Source organism: Nasonia vitripennis, chromosome 5, assembly GCF_009193385.2.
Source record: "Nasonia vitripennis strain AsymCx chromosome 5, Nvit_psr_1.1, whole genome shotgun sequence".
Lineage (NCBI taxonomy): Eukaryota > Metazoa > Arthropoda > Insecta > Hymenoptera > Pteromalidae > Nasonia > Nasonia vitripennis.
This window is the reverse complement of record NC_045761.1, coordinates 21,344,352-21,366,793: the sequence shown is the minus strand read 5'-3', so window position 1 is coordinate 21,366,793 and position 22,442 is coordinate 21,344,352. Positions and strand designations below refer to the sequence as shown.

At 38.3% G+C, this 22,442-nt stretch overlaps 3 protein-coding genes across 12 annotated transcripts in view; 1 reads left to right on the top strand and 2 right to left on the bottom strand.

The window, feature by feature from the left end:
* LOC103316308 (guanylate cyclase 2D) overlaps positions 1-22,442 on the bottom strand; it is a 281,070-nt gene that overhangs the window by 12,676 nt on the left and 245,952 nt on the right. For 7 of the 8 annotated variants that reach the window (XM_031931234.1, XM_031931233.2, XM_031931232.2 and 4 more), the window contains 6 exons: positions 18,256-18,595; positions 13,233-13,555; positions 12,327-12,432; positions 12,043-12,139; positions 11,653-11,835; positions 63-143 (listed from right to left, as the gene is read on the bottom strand). In XM_031931234.1, coding sequence (XP_031787094.1) covers positions 63-143; positions 11,653-11,835; positions 12,043-12,139; positions 12,327-12,432; positions 13,233-13,555; positions 18,256-18,595 — 1,130 coding nt within the window. The remainder of the gene's footprint in view (positions 1-62; positions 144-11,652; positions 11,836-12,042; positions 12,140-12,326; positions 12,433-13,232; positions 13,556-18,255; positions 18,596-22,442) is intronic. The other variant, XM_031931236.2, reaches the window with a different exon arrangement.
* LOC116417577 lies at positions 2,376-4,623 on the top strand. Its single transcript, XM_031931241.2, has 2 exons — positions 2,376-2,993; positions 3,070-4,623. Exons 1-2 carry the CDS (start codon positions 2,741-2,743, stop codon positions 3,822-3,824), a joined length of 1,008 nt encoding a protein of 335 aa, XP_031787101.1. The 5' UTR covers positions 2,376-2,740; the 3' UTR covers positions 3,825-4,623.
* LOC107981122 (cytochrome P450 4C1) lies at positions 2,740-9,192 on the bottom strand. Of its 3 annotated transcripts, none has more exons than XR_001729190.3 (14): positions 9,002-9,192; positions 8,796-8,905; positions 8,623-8,713; positions 8,358-8,543; positions 8,200-8,287; positions 8,015-8,114; positions 7,848-7,932; positions 7,667-7,779; positions 7,526-7,594; positions 7,278-7,443; positions 7,037-7,216; positions 6,773-6,962; positions 4,924-6,642; positions 2,740-4,825 (listed from the first exon to the last, which is right to left on the bottom strand). XR_001729190.3 is itself a non-coding variant. In XM_016985733.3 (13 exons), exons 1-12 carry the CDS (start codon positions 9,150-9,152, stop codon positions 6,796-6,798), a joined length of 1,506 nt encoding a protein of 501 aa, XP_016841222.1. In that variant the 5' UTR covers positions 9,153-9,187; the 3' UTR covers positions 2,740-6,642; positions 6,773-6,795. The 3 variants fall into 3 exon arrangements, 1 of the variants encoding a protein (XP_016841222.1); XR_001729188.3 differs by having other exon boundaries at positions 2,740-5,069; positions 5,139-6,642; XM_016985733.3 differs by having other exon boundaries at positions 2,740-6,642; positions 9,002-9,187.

Here is a 22,442-nt window from a genome sequence, read left to right as displayed (position 1 = left end):
GCGTAGGCGAAGTTTTAGAAAATTACGCCCAGCGTCAGGGACGAGGCCGAGAGAAAGCTCACCGTGACCAGTACGTCCATCGCCTTGCCTTTGAGCTCGAAGGCACCTTGAACGGGAAGCTGCTTAAGTTGAACCAGATCGCCCTGGAAATAGAGGAAAAAAAGAAAATATTTACTCGTTTGCCTTACTTTTTCCTTCTCTCTCTTAATTTATTCACTCGGACGGCTCGAGCGGCGCATACAGGAGCAAGGGAATTCTCAACGAGTTTTCGCGATTGATGAGGGAGGGTATATTGCAGCGGAACGCTTTCGGGGCCAATTGTTTTAATGATTCTCGAGCTTCGCATCCAAAGTTCCTTCTTTTTTATCGAGTCTTTAATTTTTGTTTGTTTATGCAAGTGAAATAAAATAAGTATAATATTTTATCGTAATAATCTCATGATAAAATTATATCTCTTTTCATTAGACCAAATAAATAATATAACATTACCAAGAGTTACATTTTTAGAAGAATATTCTCGTGCAGCAGTACTATTCTGTAACTATTCTGAGGATGTACATGAATGATGAGTACGTAAGGGAGCATTTAATCAAAGGCGCGATATCGGTTAATTCCTAATTGAATAGGAACGACAGCGAGTGCTGCAGTTAACGCTTCAACGCGAAGGACAGCAGAGATATGACTCAATTTCAACGTGCTTGGAATTCTAATGAGGCGACGAATATTGGCGCTTTATGTACTTTGAATAGAACATTTTTAAGTTATATATTTAAGTTGCTTTAGAATTTCAATAATGGTGTCATTTTATTAGACACAATGAATAAATTATTATTAATTGATAGACAAAGTTTTTAATTTCCTTTATATAAGTAATAAAATAATTTCTTGGAATCTTTGAGATTTTGCATTAATCAGCCGATACAGGCTTTCAAATGTTGTTTCATTCAGTAGAGAAATAGAGAAAGCATCTCCTACTCAATTATTGTTCACAGTATTCGCCGATAGCCAAAAAATACGTTATCCGAAACACCCAATCCCACATTAATCAACCCAACATTCAATCACAAAAATATCAAACAACGCTTCACCCGCGCATTAACGATTGGCCGCAATAAAGTAGCCTTAAAGCCCCATATCGAGATGCAGCAGTACTATACACCCCTCGCGGATCCCTTCTTTATTGATATCGTTCGCGACGGTCTGAGAGCTATATCGCGGGGATTTAAAATAGCCGTCTCAGCTGTAAAATTGTTTTCCCTTACTCGGCTGGAGGCTCCTAATAAATTTATGTGTGCGTGTGCACGTGTGAAAACTTGCTGCAGCCGTTCAATAAATACCTAATTTCGGGCGAGATGAGAATAACGACGAGCTTACATGTACATACCTATACGCAGGTGTGTTACAAGGAGGATTCAGTACAAGCGTGAATTTTTTTAATTTCATTATTGACGAGACAGAGTATAAACAAGAATTGTTATTGTAATAATATTGCGTTTTATCGTATATTAGTCGTTTCATTTACATATTCTATATTTAATAAAGTTTATATGTAGCGTTGGATCTATAGGAGTTGCATAGTTTCAACAAACTTATTTAAACTATACAATTTACTTATATTTTTAAATTTGTGTTTTGGATATTTTTCCATACAAATCATAAAAATCGTTGCGACAAATTTTTCACGCACAGACTTGAATTATTGTCATTTTTCCTGCAATCGGTAGTGTGCAAACAGATTTCAAACAAAAAGATAAGCACGATGGTACGTTACTATATACATTGACTATAGAGTTATATCGTCATTTTAATTCTTAGATAGCTACGCTGATTCAAAAAATGCGTAGTCATCGTTGCGACTGTTGATGTAGTGGAATAAAATTATATATGTCTATGATTTTCGTAAAGTTAGTTGCGCGGATATAGACGATAAATTGTAAAATTAATTGGAAATTGTAATAGTTGATAGAATTAAATGACAAGTTATGATCATAGTGCATTTATAAATAATTGTACAAAGTTACCAATATTGTGTATATTATTATATTAAACAACAACTCTTTATAGCAAAGCAGATTATTGTAATATTTGTGAGAATACAATTAGATTCACCATTAAACGAATATAAATATATTTTTATGAAAGAGGAATATTATATGTTAATAAATTTGTTTTAATCTTTTTTTCTACATTGGATCTATGTGTATTTGATATTCTTCTTACAAAATTTTCTACGATATAGTGATCTTGCTAAGTTAAATTCAAAATTCCAGCGTATAGAAATTTCTTCCGCATTTACATTGCTACGTATTGCGATATAATCATCATACGTATATACGTCATCGCAGACATCAGCGTGTGCAGGCAACTGCCGTTTTAGTTCGATCCGAGCGATCTTTCCGTTCAGACGTACACCAAGTGTTATAAGCTACCGGAGTTGAGTACTTCGTCTCTTTCAATTGAACATATTCAATATTCGATAAATAAATAAATCAACAATGCAGTTGACAAATGACACGACGAACTTCAACGATGCAGAAGAAAGCATTAAAATTTGCGACCTTGAATCTATGCTTCGCAAAAGTCACAACGACGGTCGGCTCAGCTTATTGATTTCAAAGCATCGAATTTAGTGCCGACCGGCGAAAACTTCTCGAGTATATTGGTAAAAATAGAAGCAAAAATTCGTCGGGGTTCAGGCGAAAAAGAAGTTCTGCACCTCGTAGCCAAAACAATAAAACACATGGAGGTACCATTTGTGATCTGGACGGACGTGTTGAAGAAGGAGATTTTCATTTATTCCAAGTTGATACCGATGTACAGAGAATTACAGAAAGATGCCGGTGTTGCAGAAAACGATTTAATCGACTGCGTGCCAAAGTACATGGGACATAGGTACACCATGAAAAAAGACGGTAAAGAAGTTGATGATCAGTCATTGCTGCTGATGGAAAACATAAAGGTGCTGGGCTACTACATATGTGACAGAAAAAAGAGTGATTATACGTTACTTGATTGATTTTTAATAACTACGATAAACAAAAGTAAATAATACAAGTGAATACCACTTAGGTCTGGATTTTCATCATGCTACTCTAGCATTAACTGCTTTGGCTAGGTATCATGCACTAGGTGTAGTTTTAGCCCAAAAACGACCTCATGATTTTGAGAAAGCGAAACGCGAAACTGCGACTCTTGGCTTCGTCGCCGATGAATTCGAAAAAGGATACGATAGCTTGCTGCAGACATTTGAAGAAGGGCCGCGCTTTGCCAAGCATCTTCCTAAAATTAGGGCTGCTTTTGCTACTGTGAAAAAAGGTAAATTAATTTCAGGTGCGAAAGAGCCATGGATTACCATAATTCACGGTGATTTTTGGACCAACAACCTTTTGTTCCACAAAAATGATTACGGAGAAATCGACAGCGTCAAGTTCGTAGACTTTCAAATGTGCCTGTATTCGAGTCCCTGTAGGGACTTAGCGTACTTCCTTTTCTGTAGTTTTGATCAAGAGTTGTTCGATCGATTGGATGAGCTCTTAGAATTGTATTTTAAGAAATTTACAGATACACTGCGATGCATAGGATGCGATACTGCGGTATTCACTAGAAGATCATTCGATGAAGACTTTAAGAATCAAACATCGCTTGGATTTCCAATGTTTGTTTTGTGCATAAAATATTTCACTTACGAAGTCAGCGAAGAAGAAGAGAAAGACAGAGAGATCTTGAAAAGTGTTTTGCGTAGTAAATGTAGCGAGTTATGCAAAGAAAAGTACACGAGGCTCTGCGAGATGTACGAAGAGAGAGGATGGTTTCAATCGCTGTAGATGCAATAGTTAGTAAATAAACTTTTTACAGATACTTTTAAAAATTACTTAATTATGTGGTTACAAATGACGCAGAAACATTTTAATTTTGAAGCCGTTACATAAAATTACGAAAATGTTATCAGTTGTAATCGACGATGAAAGAGTTAAAACGGATAAGAAAACATTGAAATAAAGCTATGAACGATTCACCTGTACAGACACAAGAAAATAACGATAAAGTGATTTGATACAAGAGAAGTAATAATGTATCGTCGATAAGATCTAATAAAAAATAAGTGTGCGTTTGAGCATATGATATTTGTATTGTCTTAAAGCTGATTGCTTTGTATTGGTATTGCTAAATTAATTAAAGCGATATTTTTCAAAAATATATAAAATAAACAAATAGATACCAAACTCAATGATTTATATTCTTGCTTGCTCAAAGATGGAGTCGAGAGAGATTGCATGATTTTGCTGTAGTATTGAAAAAAAGAGCGAGTTTGTCAAGATCTATGAAAAAAGCAGTTTGTTTGAACAGTTATCTTATAAATCATTTTGTATTTTAGATATCGGCACATTTTTGTACAATAATTCAATACGTGATGTTATGAATATACAATTTTCAAAGAACTTAAAATCAGTTAATGAATTATACTTTAATGCAGCGATAAAATCCATTGTATCTCTACAAATGTATTCTATTTTTATCACCGTACGAAGATTGAGCTGTTATGACGCAGAGTCATTCATGCATAAATGATCGTTTAACTGCATAATTTTTCAACGATTCATAAATATAAATGTGATACCATTATCTTATGTTGAATACTGTATGATACGCTCTTATCGTCTACATTAACACCTTGCAATCCAATTTTCATTGATTTCTAATGTTCATAATACTGCTTTATTATTTTCAATAAATATGAACAATTTATACGGACGTCTTCTTAATCGGATTCGTTATACAGTACGTTAAGTCAAAATCAACAGAACATGAGTAATCGCCATCAGACCTACGCACACAAAAAATTTCTTATAAAAGGAACAAATAAGTTTTATCATTAATCTTTCACACTCAACCATATTCGTACTCGTACGCGTACACACTTACTCGCCTCTAAACAGATGCAGAGATAGAAATGCTTATGCACCAGCAGATATTGCCAGATGCGTGTTGTAGCGCCTATCGATGTGCGAATCCTCTAAGCTCGTCCGTAAGCGTTATCGCACCACATGTATAGCTGGCATCTGAGAAAACTAAACTATATAATTACTATTTACTGATTGTTTCGCCCTCAAAGGTGATCACATCGGCATTATATTCACCAAGTTCAAGACTCCACAGTATATATCATACAAAGAGAAAGCACATCTAAGATGAAGAGACGAGACAAAGCGACGGATGAAAGCTCGCGCTCGTCCCAAAGGCGTTGAGTCCCTCTCTGTTTTTCCGGCAGCAGCTCTCCCGACACGTCAATTACGCTGTTCTCCTTTTTTGCGCTATAGTCCTGGCAAGCGTCCCGAGGCTCTTTCTCGCGACTCTGATGCTCCTTTACGGCGATGGTGTGTTCTTTGTTGCAGCTCGGCTATTACTGTGTCGTCGTCGCCGTTGTCGACCATTCGGTCTTTGTGGTAATGGCGAATTTGGCGACTGCACAGGTGAGAGTGAAATCGAGAGGACGAACTGCTTTTGTAGTTTCCTTTGGTGCTGTTGTTACGTCTTTGATCGGATAGCGATGGTATTACTGCGCTGGTGAGTAAATTTTGTTTTGCAAACATCGCAGTCAGCAACTTTGAGAAGATTATGAAAAGCTCTGCTACGAATCACATTCTACTTTTTCTTTGCCTCTCGGTATTTCTTGAAATAGCGTTTTTAATCAGCCTACAGTTTTAAAAGATTGTAGTACTTTGAAAACCCAGATGTCAGAGAAAATTAATGATGTTTTTAATTGAAAGCTTAATTAAGTAATGGTGTCCGTTCTTATAAAAACAGCATTTCCGATTTAATAGACATTATGTATCTCGAAAAAAAAAACTAATCACTAAGATCATTATCATTAGCAATCAATAAAAGCTTCCTATCACCAGCGCCTTAATGAAAGCCGCACACTCCTGTAATAATCACCGTAAACGAGTATCAAACCAAAATCCAAAACGAATCAAAGCTACCATCATCCTCATTAATCTCTCAAGGCATACATACTAGCCACAATAAAGCCGCCCGTTGCAAGACACGCAGTAGCTTTTACGATCCACGCGCTTCGCTTCCACTATCCCTGAGATGAAATTATAGCCGGCGCATCTGCGCCTCGGCCGCAAATGCGATCGAGCGCGCAATTTTCCTCGTAACACTTTACGATGTTATGCTTTTTTTCCTAGCTTTGTCCTTTAATCCCCGTGGCTCGCGCGCATGTTTTTTTCTGATTCACGACGCTAGCGTTTTTTTTTACGCCATGACAATCGCGCGCAGTTTTACAGTGTAGCCGTAAAGGAGGCGTTATATTACAGCATGTAAAATAGTACGAGTACTTTTGAGATTGCGATTCTACTGATGGCCGGACGCATTCGTTTTGATTTTATCGCTGGGCAATTGGAAAGTTTACTCGCGATATTTTGATCTGACGTTATTTGCGTTTGGGTACTCTATAAGGGACATAGTTTGTAGCTGTTTGCGAAGTTAATGATATTGGTGAACTACTTGGTTGTACATTCTCCGTCAAATACGACAGATGAAAATTTACTTTCTTCGAGTTATATTAAGTACCCACTTGACCTTCTCATCGTCATTAGCTCAATCTTCTCTAAGTACACTCAGTTATTGTGCAATAGGCTGTAAGCATCGTGAACACTTAATTAGGATACTCATTAAACCATAATGGAGTTGCAATTGCATATAATTTGCCATTGCAAATTTCTTTATTAATGTTTGTATAAAACTACAAATGATAAAGCATACTTACAACTAACTTATATTATCCAAATGTTAATCTTTTCGTATCTTCACAAATTTAACGTGAAGTGGTTTAGTCGTATGTAGGTTGGCGTTCATGCGAAACTTTACATCTACGGTTCTATCCACAGGTTCTAAATAAAAGTTGGATAAAATTCCGGACGCCAAAATTTTTATTTGCAAGAAAGCCAGCTTTTGACCTAGAAATAATATAAGTATCGTTAATTTTTCATACAATCAACAGCTACAATAAAAATACACAATGAATCATTACCGATACAGTTACGTGGTCCTTGACTGAAAGGAGAGTATGCGAACGGATGTCGATCCTTAACATTTTCTGGCAGAAATCTATCTGGGTCGAATTTGTTAGGTTCCGGCCAGAAATTTGGATCAAGGTGAGCTGCTCGAAGCATGCACAAAACTTCTGTTCCCGCGGGAAGTAAATAATTTTCTGGAAATATGAAAGTAGCATGACTATTTTATTATTCATTTTTTATCATTTTTAGACTTACTTAATTGTATATCTTCAGTTAAGATTCGACCAATGCATGGTGCAGATGGATAAAGGCGAATAGACTCTTTGATACATCTTTCTAGATAATGCAATTTGTGAAGCTGTGAAGTAATGTCACCGTTGTTATTAGCTAATACTTCAGTTATTTCTGCTCTGGCACGATCCTGAAACGTGATTTTTTTTGGTTTTAGCTTTGAAGTGGTTTGAGAAATCCAATGTTTATTTGAGAATGTTGCTGTATGTTACCTGTGCATACACATTTTCAGCTAAAAGTACAAGGAAAAATGTTGAAGCTATTGCAGTAGTATCATGCCCCTAAAAAAATTAATGTTTCAATAATAAAAAGTTTTTATTTCGAAATGATATGATGTAGTTTCTAACACTCACGCCTACGATAAAAGTATCGACTTCTTCATTTATACCATCTTCATCTATCAAGCCTTCTTTTTCGAGAGTAAACAATAAATCTATCATTGACAGCGTTCTTTTGTATTGTATCTCTTTAATGGAATATTGGTTTCATTATTGTTCATAAAATAATAATTACAAGGTACTTAGTTTATATTACCATTACTGCTATTAGATTCATTATCAACAGGTTGGTAAATTTGATATCCAGTAGACTCATGATATTTTCTTCGCTCCAGTATCATCTTTTTCAAAACGGTAAAAGCAATAAATTCAATATAGTGCAACGATACATTGTTTTTTTTTAAATCTATGAAATCATTCTACCTGGTCTCTAAAGCCATGTAGAGTTTCAACAGCACGTTTTTGAATTTGGCCAATTTTTACAAATGGCATCATCCAATCTTTTATAAAAGGTCGAGTTGCCCTTAACGAAAAATAAATTTATTTATTTATCTAATTACTATAAATATGATTCCAATTTGATCAAAGTTATTTTCTATTATATCGACCTGTATATACTGACACCAAACATTTCTTCCATTGCATGTTTGTACTTTTTTATAAGATCATCATTCTGATTAACACCCATTGCAGATTCTATCATATAAATGTTAAATACATTAAATTATTTAAATCCTAATTTTTTCAACGACAAACTTGTTAGTACCACAGAAAATCTTCAACGTGAGTTCTGGTAGTAAAGTTGACACATTTTGAACTGATTCATCTCCAAAAGATTGGATAAACGTAATAAATCGTTCGTTATGCTCATTAGTTACCTTGATGAATTTTTTCAATATGTTCAAATGAAATGCTGGAATTAAAATCTTTCGACGTTCTGTCCATTTGTTATCTTTGTAAATAAGACAACATACAAAATATTATTTTCAGTGTAGACTTATAAATTGTTGGTTAATTTGATAAATAAATACCTTTACTTAAAATAACACTGTCACCCAACCATGGTTTTATCAAATCATACAGAGGAGGTTTATTGATATTTGCTTTGCTCGAAAGAATCACCTGATGATCAAGTTGATGGTTAGAACTGATTTTAACATGAAAACAAGACGTAAGAGTCAAGAGTAATTTTAATAACTGATACCTGTAAGTCATCCGGATGACTTATGAGAACCATGACTGTTTTTGTATGCCATATTCTAACTATTGGATAGTATTTTATCGCAAGATCGTGTAACGCATTCCACAAATGCTCTAAAATATAGTCAAAAATATAATCATCATTGATAGTGTAAGCTTGAGTATGAAATTAATAGATTTGACTAGCAAAAAATGCACGTTACAGCTAACCTGTAGATCCAATCAATGGCAACAAATTCCCGACAAACGGTAGCGGCGTTGGGCCAGGAATTTTATTCCATAGTCTTCCCTCTTTAGTGACCCAAAGTAAAATTTGTACAATTAAAAGAAAAACGCAAGTTAACAAAACGTACGCAATCATGATCAGTTATATCGGCTGTATACCAAAACTGACTGGATTCAACTGACAACCAAAGTATCTTCATTATACTTCATTTTTCAATCATTCGAAATGGCAATGTTTAATTAATGAACCATTGAAGTCAATCCAAACTGTTTTTGGATTCCCGATTATATAGCTAATTAATGCATCTGCATTATGATTTGTATAGAATAGAATTCATTTTCTATTTATGGAATTATATTCGAATCAAATACAACTTCCTCAGACTCGTTACAAAATAATGAAACTTTGGAAGAGAACTTAATCTCTTCTTAATTTATGAATTTTAATGAAGTTCAAGGAACTTTATTAAGTTCGCGTGACGCGAATTCGTTCGTGTTTCCTCAATCGTCATCAAATATAAATAAACATTATCACTGGTTTTATATTGTTTGCCTCACATTTTTATGTGAGAATTTAAGTAAGTGTAGTTCCTTTTTGACAATTCACATTACACACTGCCGGAAAGAAATGCAAAACGTAAACTGACAATAACATTATCAATTCTTCAAGCATCTTGAATTTCCAAACGTTGGACCATTATTATGTGTCATGATATCTGGCTATTTAAAGAAGTGAAAATTTTATTCGAAATAAACTATTTAAAAATATGGATCTCTTGCAGTATTTGTCCGACAATGTTCACTATTCGGTAGAGGGGGCGAATTGGTAGCAGTGATCGTCACAAGAGCGCCTGGGGGGGGGGGGGGGGTCAAGTAAATGCTATCGACCTTTGCACGTGCTGCATTTTTTGACGAAGCCATTATTCTTTTATGAAAATCGTGATTTATAGCTTCGTTGTTGCCATGTCGACAAAAATCTTCTTGTCAGGATTGCAAAACTTACGGATAATCTTCGACCGATGGTAATAAAATTCAAACATCTCGGAAATGGCTCTCTACACATCAGCTTCGACGAGCCGCGGATTTTGTAAAAATTATTCCTCGATCAAAATTGCAACAAAAACCAATAGAAATTAATCTTGCAACCTTGAACTCCTTACTCCAATCATCGCAATCCTCGACCCGTACCCAAATCCATCTTCTCTCTCTCTCTCTCTCTCTCTCTCTCTCTCTCTCTCTCTCTCTCTCTCTCTCTCTATACCTCTATCCCTCTATCCCTCTATCCCTCTATCCCTCTCTCTCGACCACATCGCTCACACGTACATCATCCTCATCGAAGTGCGCACCGGCTAATCGAGAGTAGCGGGAGGTGGTGTACACGTATATATAGAGCTGCGACAGCAACAGCAGCAGCCCACTGATTAAGTAGAGCGAAAATTGCCAGTCGTTTATTATCGATTATTGGGTTAAAGTTGTCGGGGCAGGAGAGGCTCGGCGACCCGTTAAGCCAACGGCACTCTATCGTTAATCTCCGAAGTTAGCTTAGAAATATCGGGCTTTTTGCCGCGCGACGTATCGTATAGGTATATACGGAATTCCGCGGACTATATGGAATCGCTGGGCCGCGAAATTGGTGGGAAAAAAATATAGGCGACGCGGCGGATGAGCCGAAAGAGAGAGAGAGAGTCGATAATTTATTAATGCGAGCGTGCTGCACGGGCGTTGGGTGAGATTTGAAAAATTGAGCTTCGGCCGAGTTTGAGTCCGACGAATTTTTTCTTCCGCCTTACTTTTGAAGCATAAAAGTCTGTATTATAATGTATAATGTATTCTTGGTTAGATAGCTAGGAGTGAGAAATCGCCTATCGATTTCGCGTGAGGATATCTTACCCCTTTTGAGAGGAAGTTTCCGTAGGGCTTTTATTCTGTGCGGAGAGAGGAGAGTTGATAAAATAGCCGTTAAAGTGTTGTGCGGTAATAAAAACAGATGACGTTCGCGCGGCTATAAAAGTAATCAATCTGAGATCTCCTCAGTATTGCCTCGTAAATAAACGTATATAAGATAGCGTATAGGGGAATGTATTTTGATTGACGTAGAACATTTGATTGAAAGCTCTGATTCGAGGCGCTTTTATTTGGCTCTTAAAATCCATCCTCAGTAAGTAATATCGGAGTTTGTCGAGACATCGTGCACAGGTTTCTCGAAGTACAAATAATGCGACGGTAACTTAGAGCCAACACGCTTGTTTACGTTTTCGACATTGAGAATAAAAAGATTAATGTAATACAGCCGAATATTTCGAAAACACCCAACATCCCTGGTGCGGTCAATTATCGAAATCAGCTCCTGTTCAATTATTATAATCAGGGATATTCGAATGGCTCGGGAATTATCCAGATTTGCATACTATATTATTGCAGCCTGTACCAACTGCATTTAATATTTCAGTATAAGCTCTTAGCCGATTAGAGAGCTTCTATAAACGATTTCAGTCTATCAATCCTTAATTGAAATCTATTATTCCTAGCTGATACGCCGCCTGCATTAATTGCGCATACTCTCACCTAAGGTCGAGCCGTCCGTGAATAATATTTACAATTGTATAAGAGAAACTAAATAAATTAAAAATACTCACGTTGTATCGCGCACGGGGATCGTTGAATATGTGTCTGGCGAGATTACCGTTACTCGCTTGCAGATGTGGACGGAGAGAGCCAACGCTGCCTTGCAGGAGGTCTGGTTTCTCCACTTCCGGACCGCCGAACTCCTGCAGCTGTTGCAACCAGCAGCACAACATCGCCTCGATGCCCTCGTCCACCTGAGGTGAAAATTGCGTGATCCGTCAAAGTGAAGTTTATTGTCAGTGATCGTGTGAGTGATGTTTTCTACATTCGAGATATATATTTTTTTTAATGTATACGTCAAAATATATTAAATTTTATATCGGCTTATAATATAAATTTTAAGTATGAAGGTGATACTAGAAAGTCTATGAATATATCGTTGCCAGAGAAATGGAACTCACTCGTCTGGCGTCTGGAATTTGAGGAAAAACGAAGTCCGTGGCTGTCAATATAATTTTGTAAGGTCCCTTGGACATACGTTTCTTCAACAGGTGTCTTCTGCACATAACCGTTATTGAGAAATTTGTCAGTATAGGTGTCGATATCAAGCTTTTAATACTGAGAAATGATTTATGAAACGTATTTCTGGTATTCCAGGATAAAATAAGTCAAATCAAAATTGGATGGAAAGCGATTAAATAAAATAAGCTTACATTTTTTTTAAATCGTGAATATGATACCTTACCGTATTAAGGCGGCGGTGATTATAGCTGTTAACGCAAACAGTAATGAGCCCAGTATAATAGCTACGATATGTGCAGTGTGTAGAGGAATTCCAGACATTTTTTCTACTGCAACAAATAATAATTCTGAATTCATAGGCTGTCGCAAGTATACATTCTTCGTTTTATTTAGTACACGTGAATGCTGCAATCATTCAAATTATACCCCTTCTTTTTCGCCGCAACAAAATTTCCTTCCATACTTAATCAGTAGCAATTGTAAAAGAGTATGTTCCGTAAGATCATGAGGTGAATACATAATTCTTCGATTCGATCGAAACTGTACCGACACACACGTACAGAACTTTATAAACACGTGTCCCACAAAATATTCCAAGCATTAACAAAATCATCGTTATAGATCAGGCTCAGTTTGTTTTTACTAAAGTTAAAACTAATTGAATTTTCATTCGTATAATGAGGGGCTGAAATATAGTGTCCCTAAAGTAGCTGCGAATGCGTCGCTTCAGAAACACAAATTGTCCTGTTTGACTTTACTATAGGGCTTACGTTGCCTCGTCGTAGTGTTCGAGTACACATAAAAGGGCGAAAGTTTTCCCCAAAAGACACACTCATAAGTTTGCCGAGGGGGTCACATAGCTCGTCGCTATACTTGTAACTTCAGCGTGGAAGGGAGCAATAGACCGCAAAAACACGCAACTAATTTCGTTGAATCTTCTGGGCGGGATTTAAGCTCGTATAAGCTACCCGGGAAATTTCATCAATACATCTCTCCTACAGAGTTTGATACGTCACTGAAAGTCGATACATTGATATTCGATAAATTTGCGTAGATACGAAATAAGATTGCCGACCGTACTCAATAACTTATTGATAAAGTACATAATTAATTTTCCACGAAAACTTACCAGGGCAGTCGCTCTGATCATCGCAGAGAAGGTCGAATATTTCTTCGTCGGCAAATCCGCTCTTAAGTATCTCTCTCACCGAAAGTCCTTCCAACTGTTCGGTGACCGTCAACACAGGCTGCCAACTCGCCTCTGCGCTATACGACAACAGACCGTAGGTGAACATCTTGTTATTGAAGGAGTTAAGTCCAGCCTCGGCCGAGCCGTTGACGTTGTTCTCGTCTTCAGTTGTCGTCAGTACGTCCAAAGCCTCACGGAGATGGTCCACTGTACGTGGTGATTCATAGCTCGTCGTGCCGTTCAACAGCCTCTGAACCTCATACCTGTAGGGTAGAAAGGTAAGGATCTGGATTATCGGCTACCTGTTGCCTTCGAGGCTTCGCTCCAGGTTATCGCGGATCAAATATGGCTGAGACTCGCGAAGAGTCAATTGTATTCGTTCTAATTTAATTAACGTATTCTAGGCGCTACTTTTTCGGGGAATTCAATAAGATCGATGAAATGAAGCTCTTAGTAAATAAAAACACCAGAGAGTAGCCAATGCGGCAAGAGATAAGAAGACTCTAGGACGAGAGAAGAAATGCATCAATTGTCCGGAATGATGCGAAACATTGGCCACTGTACACATCGAATACTCGAGAGTACAATTGATAAGATAATAAAAAGAGTCTGCGCAAGCTCGTTCGACTTGCAAATTAGAGAGCGCGTCTTGGAGCTTCCATGAGAAAAGCTCGGAATCGATAATTGACTGAAAATTGGACATTTTTTATTCAGCGAAATAAAAGCAAGTGCTGCGCACGAATTTCATCCCGACAAATTAGAACAGACAAATAAAAGTGCTATAGCCTGTAAGAGACACTTCATTCGAGATTCAAAGGCGTAAATCTCACGGCTTAAGGGTTTATACGGGATTTATAGCAACAAGAGAACTAATTTAAATACGTCGTCATATTTTACTTCGCGAGTATAAGTGCCCTCTCTAAAGCAATAAAACACGCCTATAATATAATCTAATTATCATAATCCGACAATAGCGAAGCACTCGATTAATTATCTCCGTATATTCGAACGACCAACAGTAGTAGGCGAAACAACAATGGAACCCAGCAAACACCTTTTCGAATGAAAACTCCCGGCCATACATACACGCCCGTAGATACCGAGCGAAAGCTCGTTCGAGGAAATCTCTCAGCTTACGAGTGTATACTGCCCCAGTGATCCTCGGGGCTATCGGACGATTTCCTCTCGAGATTCTGCATACAAGTCTCGTCTTGTCCCTTCGTACACACCCTTTAACTACTGTCACGCCAATATTCGACGAGCGGCTAATCCGATGGGCGGGCTCTTCTATTAGAGCTATATTTGATGCTTCCTCGAAGCTGATTGGTTTCTGCATCGGTCGATGTGACAATTTTATTTGGTTATCGCGTATGACGTCACGTTTTTATGCTTATACACGATAAAGGGATGATAAATATGCGCTCATAAATGCGGCGAAGTTATTAAATCCGCGTATAATTTAATTACTTTATGCGCGCGAGTTTTCGTTCATTATACACTCGACGAGGTGTTTGCACGGCACGTGGTCAAAGGGTAAATTAACTTTTATCCGCGAGTGATATGGCATGCATGAAAAGTTACTTTGATCACTTTGGTTTATTAGCCGTGACGCGGTAAAAACTCGATAATTGAAAAAAACTTCACTTTTCTTCTAAACTATCCATTAGAAAAGTAGGCGATTAAAAACTTTTCAATTAACCATTTCGTTCCAAGCTCTTGGCCAATAATCCCTCCGTAGCCCACGTTTCGTGAAATCCGCTCTATAGATCGACGTGAGAGAGCGAGAAACAGAGAGAGAGAGAGAGAGAGAGAGAGCAGCGTTTCCGTCGCGTAAAATCCGAAAAATGTTTACAAGGATTAACCCCATCCAAACGAAACAGCTTACACACGCCTACGTAGATCTGTAAATGGCAGAAAGAATCTCATCGAAGTTGCGTATCATATAACGAGGCTGCACAAAGACTAGTTTCGGGTGAGCTGATTGAAGGCGCAGAAATTGAGCTTCAAGTTAGAATGCATAATCGTTGAAGGATCGGCTGGGCGAAAGAAGCTTTTTTATACAAGCACACACTCGACAATACGTTATTGTTCGCAGTTTGTAAAGCCCGCGCCGCAAAACAAAACCTCGTCGTTTTTCTTGGAAATAACTTTGCGCTTGATTAAACTAGCTTGCGCGTAATGAAGTTTATCTTGAAAAAGCTTCTTCTTCTTGGTCGAGGGCTGCGAAATTTAATATTACTCCTTGATTGCGACCGAAGAGCTTTTTCATTTTGTCGCTCGCCCTCGTCATTTTCCGGCGTTTTCAAACTTTATACGAATGTTTGAACGCTCGTTGCGCCATAAATAAAGCTCCCGCGACAAAAGCTCTCTGTATGTGCTTTTCGAAAGCTAGAACTCTGCTGGTGCATTCGAGTTGCAATTATTACTTTCGGAGATGAAATACAAAATATACGCGATTTCCTGCGCTCATTAAAATTTCCCGCCATTGAATTCGCGGGCTCGGAAAAGGACGGGAAAGGAGCTTTAATTCAATTGCGAGACTGTTGGTGATAAGAATCCAATGGCAGAGCGGCGCAGTTGTGCCTGAAGGCCTTTCAGATGTATCTCTATGAATCTGTTTCAATTTGTAGGATTGAGTTCGCTTGAAAGGCTGCCTGCGCAGTTGTTTTGATTAGAAGATTAAGATACGCTACGTTGATTCTATTCAACGTGGAATCACTGCAAAGTGAACTTTTGGAAAAATGACGCTCTGACGACGACGCGACCTTCCGAATTTCAATATCCAGAGCCATATTCACGTGCGATTTCCCATAGATTCCCCCGGTAAAAGCCGCTTTATCTTCCTCCTCCGAAATATCGCACTTTGTTCGCCGCAAGCTGTTTTCTTCGAGGCAAAAAGCTCCACGTGGGCGGCTATTGAAAATACAGATGATTTCGAAACTTGATTCGGAGCCTCGCACGAGCGTATACGTACTTCCTTCCGCTTTATCATCCTGTCCGTTTTCATTTCGGCCGGATTTTGAATTGCAAGTCCGAGCTTTTCATTCGCTGGGTTATGCGATCCTGAATGACGGCAGAGAGGGACTTTTCGAATAGCTGCGATCATAAATAGTGGAACGTATGCTTTTTTGGATCAATCGAGAGTAGTGCGTTTTTTTCTCAACGATGAAGGCATAAATAAACCTTGGAAAAAAGCCGTTCCAGCGACCCAAAATAGGAAGAAACAAACGCGGCGTTCGCGACAAAGCGGAGGTAAAGTATTGTCGCGTCGAGTTCGATCGGAGCGAAGGAAATCGCAATTTTTCTCCGCTCCACTCTATGCATGGAAGTAGTGGGTGGCTCGTAGTTCAGCTCACTCTTGCGACAGCCGTCGACGTTTGATTGCGTCGATTTGAAAGGCCACTCAAGGCTGGGAGTCGCGTATACTGAATGGCTACGGCTGACCCGGCAAATCGATCGGAAGTCCACTAATTTAGTCATTTTCCGACTGCTTTTTTATCCCGTATCGAACGCCATGTGTCGGCCTTATCTTTCGAGTTTGCTGTATGTCCGTTTCGCGGCTTTTAGTGGACTTTAACGGCGGTGGTTTCGATTATTGAACTTTTATTGTTCTCTCGGTTTTCGCGATTAAGGGAGTACTAAAACTCTTCTGTTATCTACCAAACAGTTTTTCTGATCGTACGACGATCGATTAAATTTATTTATACAAAGTACGTTATTACTACTAATTGTAAAGGTTATGTTGCGGATTTGAAAAAATTCTCTGTACAGGGATTTCGAATTCTTAATTGGCAGTTACTAGACCCTCTTATAAGGTATTAAAACAATTTGAGAATTTCAAGTAGAGCACCCTTCGGTCTAGTCGGACAATCCATAGTAATACCTTCATAACGCAAAAGCTTCTCTGCTTTTCAGAATAAAGAAATTCTCTCGAAACATTCACGAATCCGGAGTCGTTACAAAAATAAATCCCTTCTGTGCAGCTTAATCCTCTTTTGCAGCAGTGTTGTTTGAAAGCTCGAAGCTGTAGCGCAGTAATCGAGTGACAAACAATGAACATCTATACGCAGTATATGTATACACCTAAACCAGAGGAAGGAGAAAGAAAGTCTCTCTAACGAACGGTCAGCACAGCTAGCCGGCGAGAGAAGATAAAAAGAAGGGAAAATCCTTCCAACAAATTTCCGTACACCCGACCCTAAGTAAGGAAAATCCACGTCGGCTAATTCAATGGATAGATCTCCTTTTCTCTTCTTATCAAAAGGCCGACGGATAGCTCCGGGCTATCGCCATTATTAAATGACCATTAAGAAAGAGAGAAAGAAGGATGTAACGAGAGAGAGAGAGAGAGAGAGAGAGAGAGAGAGAGAGGGAGCGAAGGATACGCCGATCTTTTCATCGATCCGCACCTGGGCTCTTTCTTTTCTCGACGTGGATGAAAAGCCCGGCTCGTTTTCAAAGGATATATATAGGTACTTTCCGAGAAGAGCGAACGTCACTTTGTACATATTATTTTTTTTCTCATCCTTTCGCGAAACTAATTTTCTGCTCCGCTTTTATGTTCTTCTCTCTCTCTCTCTCTCTCTCTCTCTCTCTCTCTCTCTCTCTCTCTCTCTCTCTCTCTCTCTCTCTCTCTCTCTCTCTCTCTCTCTCTCTCTCTCTCTCTCTCTCTCTCTCTCTCTCTGAATCCCCAAATTTCCATCCGGACACAATCGAGAAGCTCCTTTCGAGAGAAACATTTTCGAGCAAGCCCTGAGACCAGCACAATAGCGAAACTATTTTAGTTGCCCCCGAACGATTTGAATTATCCTCGCCGCATAATTCCGAAGTTTCGTACGTATACGCAGCTTGTATAATAATCGCCTATATATTTCTTCCATAAAGCAATCACTCGTCTCATCATCGTCCCTCAATTTTCCACCAATTAACGAAATCGATACTCCGTGCGGGAGAATCCACGAACCTCTGATCGAAGGGAACGATGGCCAGGAGGTTGTCGAGGCTGTTCCTTCCAAGGTCTCGTGGTGGCAGGAAGCGTCTTTCGTCGATGTCAGGTTGCGGTGTCTCCTCGGAGAAGAACAGCTCGTCCGGGATGGAAGTGTCGTTGGTGTCTCTGGAGGAGAACGGGGACGACGGGTCGTAGTAACGATCGTCGCCATCGTTGTTGGGCAGGAAAGGCTGAGGGTTCGGAGGGTAGACGATGAGAACCACTGCACTTGGGATTCGGGACTCCTGCATTGTGTCCAGCTCGACGAGCGTCCGGGAGAGAAGACCTCCTTCGATCGGTAAGCACACGACTATTGCTGTGGACAGATTGATTTGTTGCATGAGTCATTGTATTTTTCAATTGTTCAAACTTCAATAATTATTCATTCTAATTTAAATATTAAAAACAAAAAATAGAATGTTGGGCAATTTTAAAGCAAATAGTTCGAATTTTGTCTGTATAATTTTAATAAAGTTCTAGGAATCCGCTTCTTGGTAGAAATATTCGAGGACTAATAACTCATTTTTTATTCGCCGAATGGAACTTTTCGGTGGAAGAGAGAAATTCATTCTTGCGTCCATTATGGATGCAAAAGCATTTCTCAAGTAACTGTTTAGTATGCATAAGGAAGTGCTGAATTTTTAAAACGAAAAGAAGTGCTTATCGATGTTGCAGCAAGCGTACTTTTTTATTTTTCGCGTACTTTGCATTTTACGGGCTATGGAAAAAATACATAATGAGTTATTGCCTCAGGTGCAACTTTCAGCACACATAACTTCGTTAAGTAATGTGCTATGAAGTAATTTCAATTTTTCCAATATTTATAAATCAGTATTTTAAAAATAAAAAGCAGGTGCCCAAAATAGAAGAGATAAATTGATAAATTATAAAGCCTTCATAGAAGACTCAAAATTCGGGCCAATATTTTTCAATCTCGATCTTCACGTAGTTATAGCATGAGCGACTCATATAAGCAAATCCAATAAATGACAGTTTTGGCATAGGTGACATACCGCTATGTATGCATTGGGCTCGCAGACAGCGATTTGGGAAGTAAAAAAATACCTACGCGCCACCTAGCGTCGCTGACCAGAACTACTTCTTTATTTTGATGCATCACGGCTCACTAGTACGAGAAAATCGTAATTAATTTGAAGTTGCACCGTAAATATACAAAAAACATTTTTCTATACAAAGTTTCCTTTGTCAGCTTTCTATAGCCTTGCTACTCTCATTTTTCCACATTTCCCTTGAAATGTTGCCAGATCAAATGTATTCAATAAATTTAGTTTGTTTAAAAAAATGTTCAGGTTATTATCGTCCAATTTCAGAAATTTCTTTTAATCTCTTCAATCTTCAACCAGTTTTCCGCTCTCCCAAACCTCTCAAAAAAATCTCATTCCATCGTCTCCCTCGAAAATTTCTACTATACAGAAAAATCATTCATTTCACCGTAAACACGATCGAACCGCCAACAGCAGCAGCATCAGCTTTCCAAAAAAAAATGCTTCGCCAATCTCTCCGGTAAAAATACATCTCGATCGAAGCACGTGCCGTCAACGAAATTTCAATCCGCGCGATGCTAACATTTTCAATTTCCAATTCGATCTCGCGACTCGAAAAATATCCTTCTACATGCTTCCACACATAGAGAAAACCGCTGCCAATTCATTGTCACGTAGCTTCCTCCAACTAAATTTATAAGTCCAATAAATGAAATATTGTTTTAATATATCTATATATCTGCTTGCTAATGTATGAGGCGATTTTTGATACACAATTTAATAAAAGTTTTGGATAGTTCATTGTCCAAAAGTTTGCAGACCCCTCTGTTTTCTTATTATAGAATACGAACACTGTCGTCAATTTTTTTTCACAGAAATTCACGCATTTTTACATGTGTCCCTAACCAACCTAACCATCAAAATAACAGGTTATTCATTAGATAGGTCGCTCGCGCAATTTTCAAGAAAACGATTTTTACATTTTAGCTCTTTAGTTGAAAACTGGATGGAATCGTTTAAAATTTTAACAGCAGATAGCTTTTTTTATAGTGAATCACCAAATAAAATTTTGAAGCATTTGACTACATTGTTTTAGAGATATAAGAAATCAAAAAATTTTCAAAAAACAATTGAAACCTTGATATCTTACGAACCATAGGGGTTTGAAAGCTGTGCAATAAACTTAGCCAAAACACATAAAATATCTAGTTTTTTCCGAAATCTCAAGTGCAATAAGGCCTTTTTGCGTCCGTAATCGAGGCACAAAAAAACTTATTTTTTCAGTTTTCGATTTATTACTGAAAAAATAAGTAGTCAAATCACTTGAAATCACTTTTAATGGGGTACATTTTGACACGTGACCCATTGACATAATTTTTTTCGCGAGGTTATGACGTTTAGTTTCAGAGATATGAATTTAAAAAAAAAATCGTCTTTTTCATTTTATCTGCCGAACAATGCGATCAATCTCGAGCACCAAACGAGGAAAAGTAGGTAATTTTATTCTCTTTCAAATGCATTATAGCTGAATTGTTTGTGACAATGGGATGATTGAAAAAAACGCAAAATAGTATTTTTTAAAAATCAAAAAATGTCCACAAAAAAATATAGTTAAGAAATTAAAAAATAACTGTTCTTCCCGAATTCAGAAAATATATATGCATGTCAAATTTTATTGATATTGACAAAGTAGTTCCAGAAATATTACGGTATACATACACGCACACACACACACATACACACGCATCCATACGGACATTTTCCAAAAACACTTGATTTGAACTTCTAACACACAAAAAGTATTTTCTAGAAGTTTTGAAGAAACTCAAAATTTTACTATTACAAAGCTTCCTCTAGGAGGAAGCAAAAAAATGAGCGACCGAGAGGGGGACACAGCCGGTGCTGTCAGGGTTGACCTTGAAAATGACAGGTTCGCGATTAAGGGAGGAAATTATGCATTCGGGGTCGGGTTACGCGCGGGAGCGCTGTGTTTCGTTTACGCAACAGCGCGCGGTATATATACACTATAAGGCGCAGTTGTCTCTCGATCGGCGCGGCACTGCTCTGCAATGTAATCTAGCAAATTCAATTTTGTCTCGTGTCGCCCGCGCGCCTGTCTATGTCTCTTCTACGGCGCTATATCGTTCTCTCATTATTGCGCCGAGTTATGCTGTATGCTGATGTGGAGTAGAGACTGTATTTGCTGACTAAATACGAAGGAATATATGAGATAATAATATGTGGGAGGAATCGCGAAGGAGTTGGATTTGAGATTTTTTTATCCACTTTGAGTGTATCCTTTAATGTAGAGAACACATGTACTGATGAAAGTTTTTTATGTGTGGTTTACACAAGGGTATTATTCCGTTGAAAAGCTTTCACTACTTTATTTGATCAGTTTTTCATTTAAACCAGAGAAGGTCCAAACAATCTGCTTTCAAAAGCTCAACGAAAAAATCTTAATTAAATTTCAGTATAATAAATTACTGTCACTATAAACGTTAAAAAAATCTATCCCATCAACTGAACACCCCGTCCGCATCTAATTGCGTAATGTGTGCGCAGTGTCACTCTCGTCCCGGAGAAAAACAGCAGCGGTGGCATTAGCATATCCCGAAACCCACCCTCTCGTTACATAACGCGTCGCGCAATTTAAATCCCGGAAGTCCAAACAGGCAGCTCACGCTGCCGAATCCGTCACTCACTCTCTCACCCCTATACAGTCCGTAAACATTTGCCCACAAGGCAAAACAGACGGCTTCACATAAATCTCCCACTACACACATACATACACGCGTGTGCTATACATACGAAGGCATCAGAAGCCTGTCTTTCGTTCGAGGGGGATATTTACAGAGCGAATTAGCGCCGCTGGAATTCAGCGCACGCCGGACGTCATATGCGCGATCTACTGCTGGATATGAATCAAGAGTGAGAAATGCAGCTTGAATTTCTCGGATATGCGTTATGTTCGCTAGAGTCGAGTCGCTCTTTATTTAAAATTTTCCTCGGTAAATTTTGGAATGTCGGCTAATTAGGAAAACTTTTCGGACCGACGGAAATGTTGTCCGAAAAAATACCGACAAACTCCGTACGATAACAGGTCGTGCGAAAATACCGCTGGGCCGGATTCGAAATTTACTTCTGGCTTTGCGTGTA

What these genes read in the sequence shown, in the direction of transcription:
- LOC116417577 (XM_031931241.2), top strand. Translation starts at nt 2,741, where the DNA reads ATGGAGGTACCATTTGTGATCTGGACGGACGTGTTGAAGAAGGAGATT. An exon ending in CATATGTGACAGAAAAAAGA is followed by an intron (nt 2,994 to 3,069) that starts GTGATTATACGT and finishes AATACCACTTAG; the next exon opens with GTCTGGATTTTCATCATGCT.
- LOC107981122 (XM_016985733.3), bottom strand. Translation starts at nt 9,152, where the DNA reads ATGATTGCGTACGTTTTGTTAACTTGCGTTTTTCTTTTAATTGTACAA. An exon ending in GTCATCCGGATGACTTACAG is followed by an intron (nt 8,714 to 8,795) that starts GTATCAGTTATT and finishes CTTGATCATCAG; the next exon opens with GTGATTCTTTCGAGCAAAGC. An exon ending in TCGATACTTTTATCGTAGGC is followed by an intron (nt 7,595 to 7,666) that starts GTGAGTGTTAGA and finishes TAATTTTTTTAG; the next exon opens with GGGCATGATACTACTGCAAT.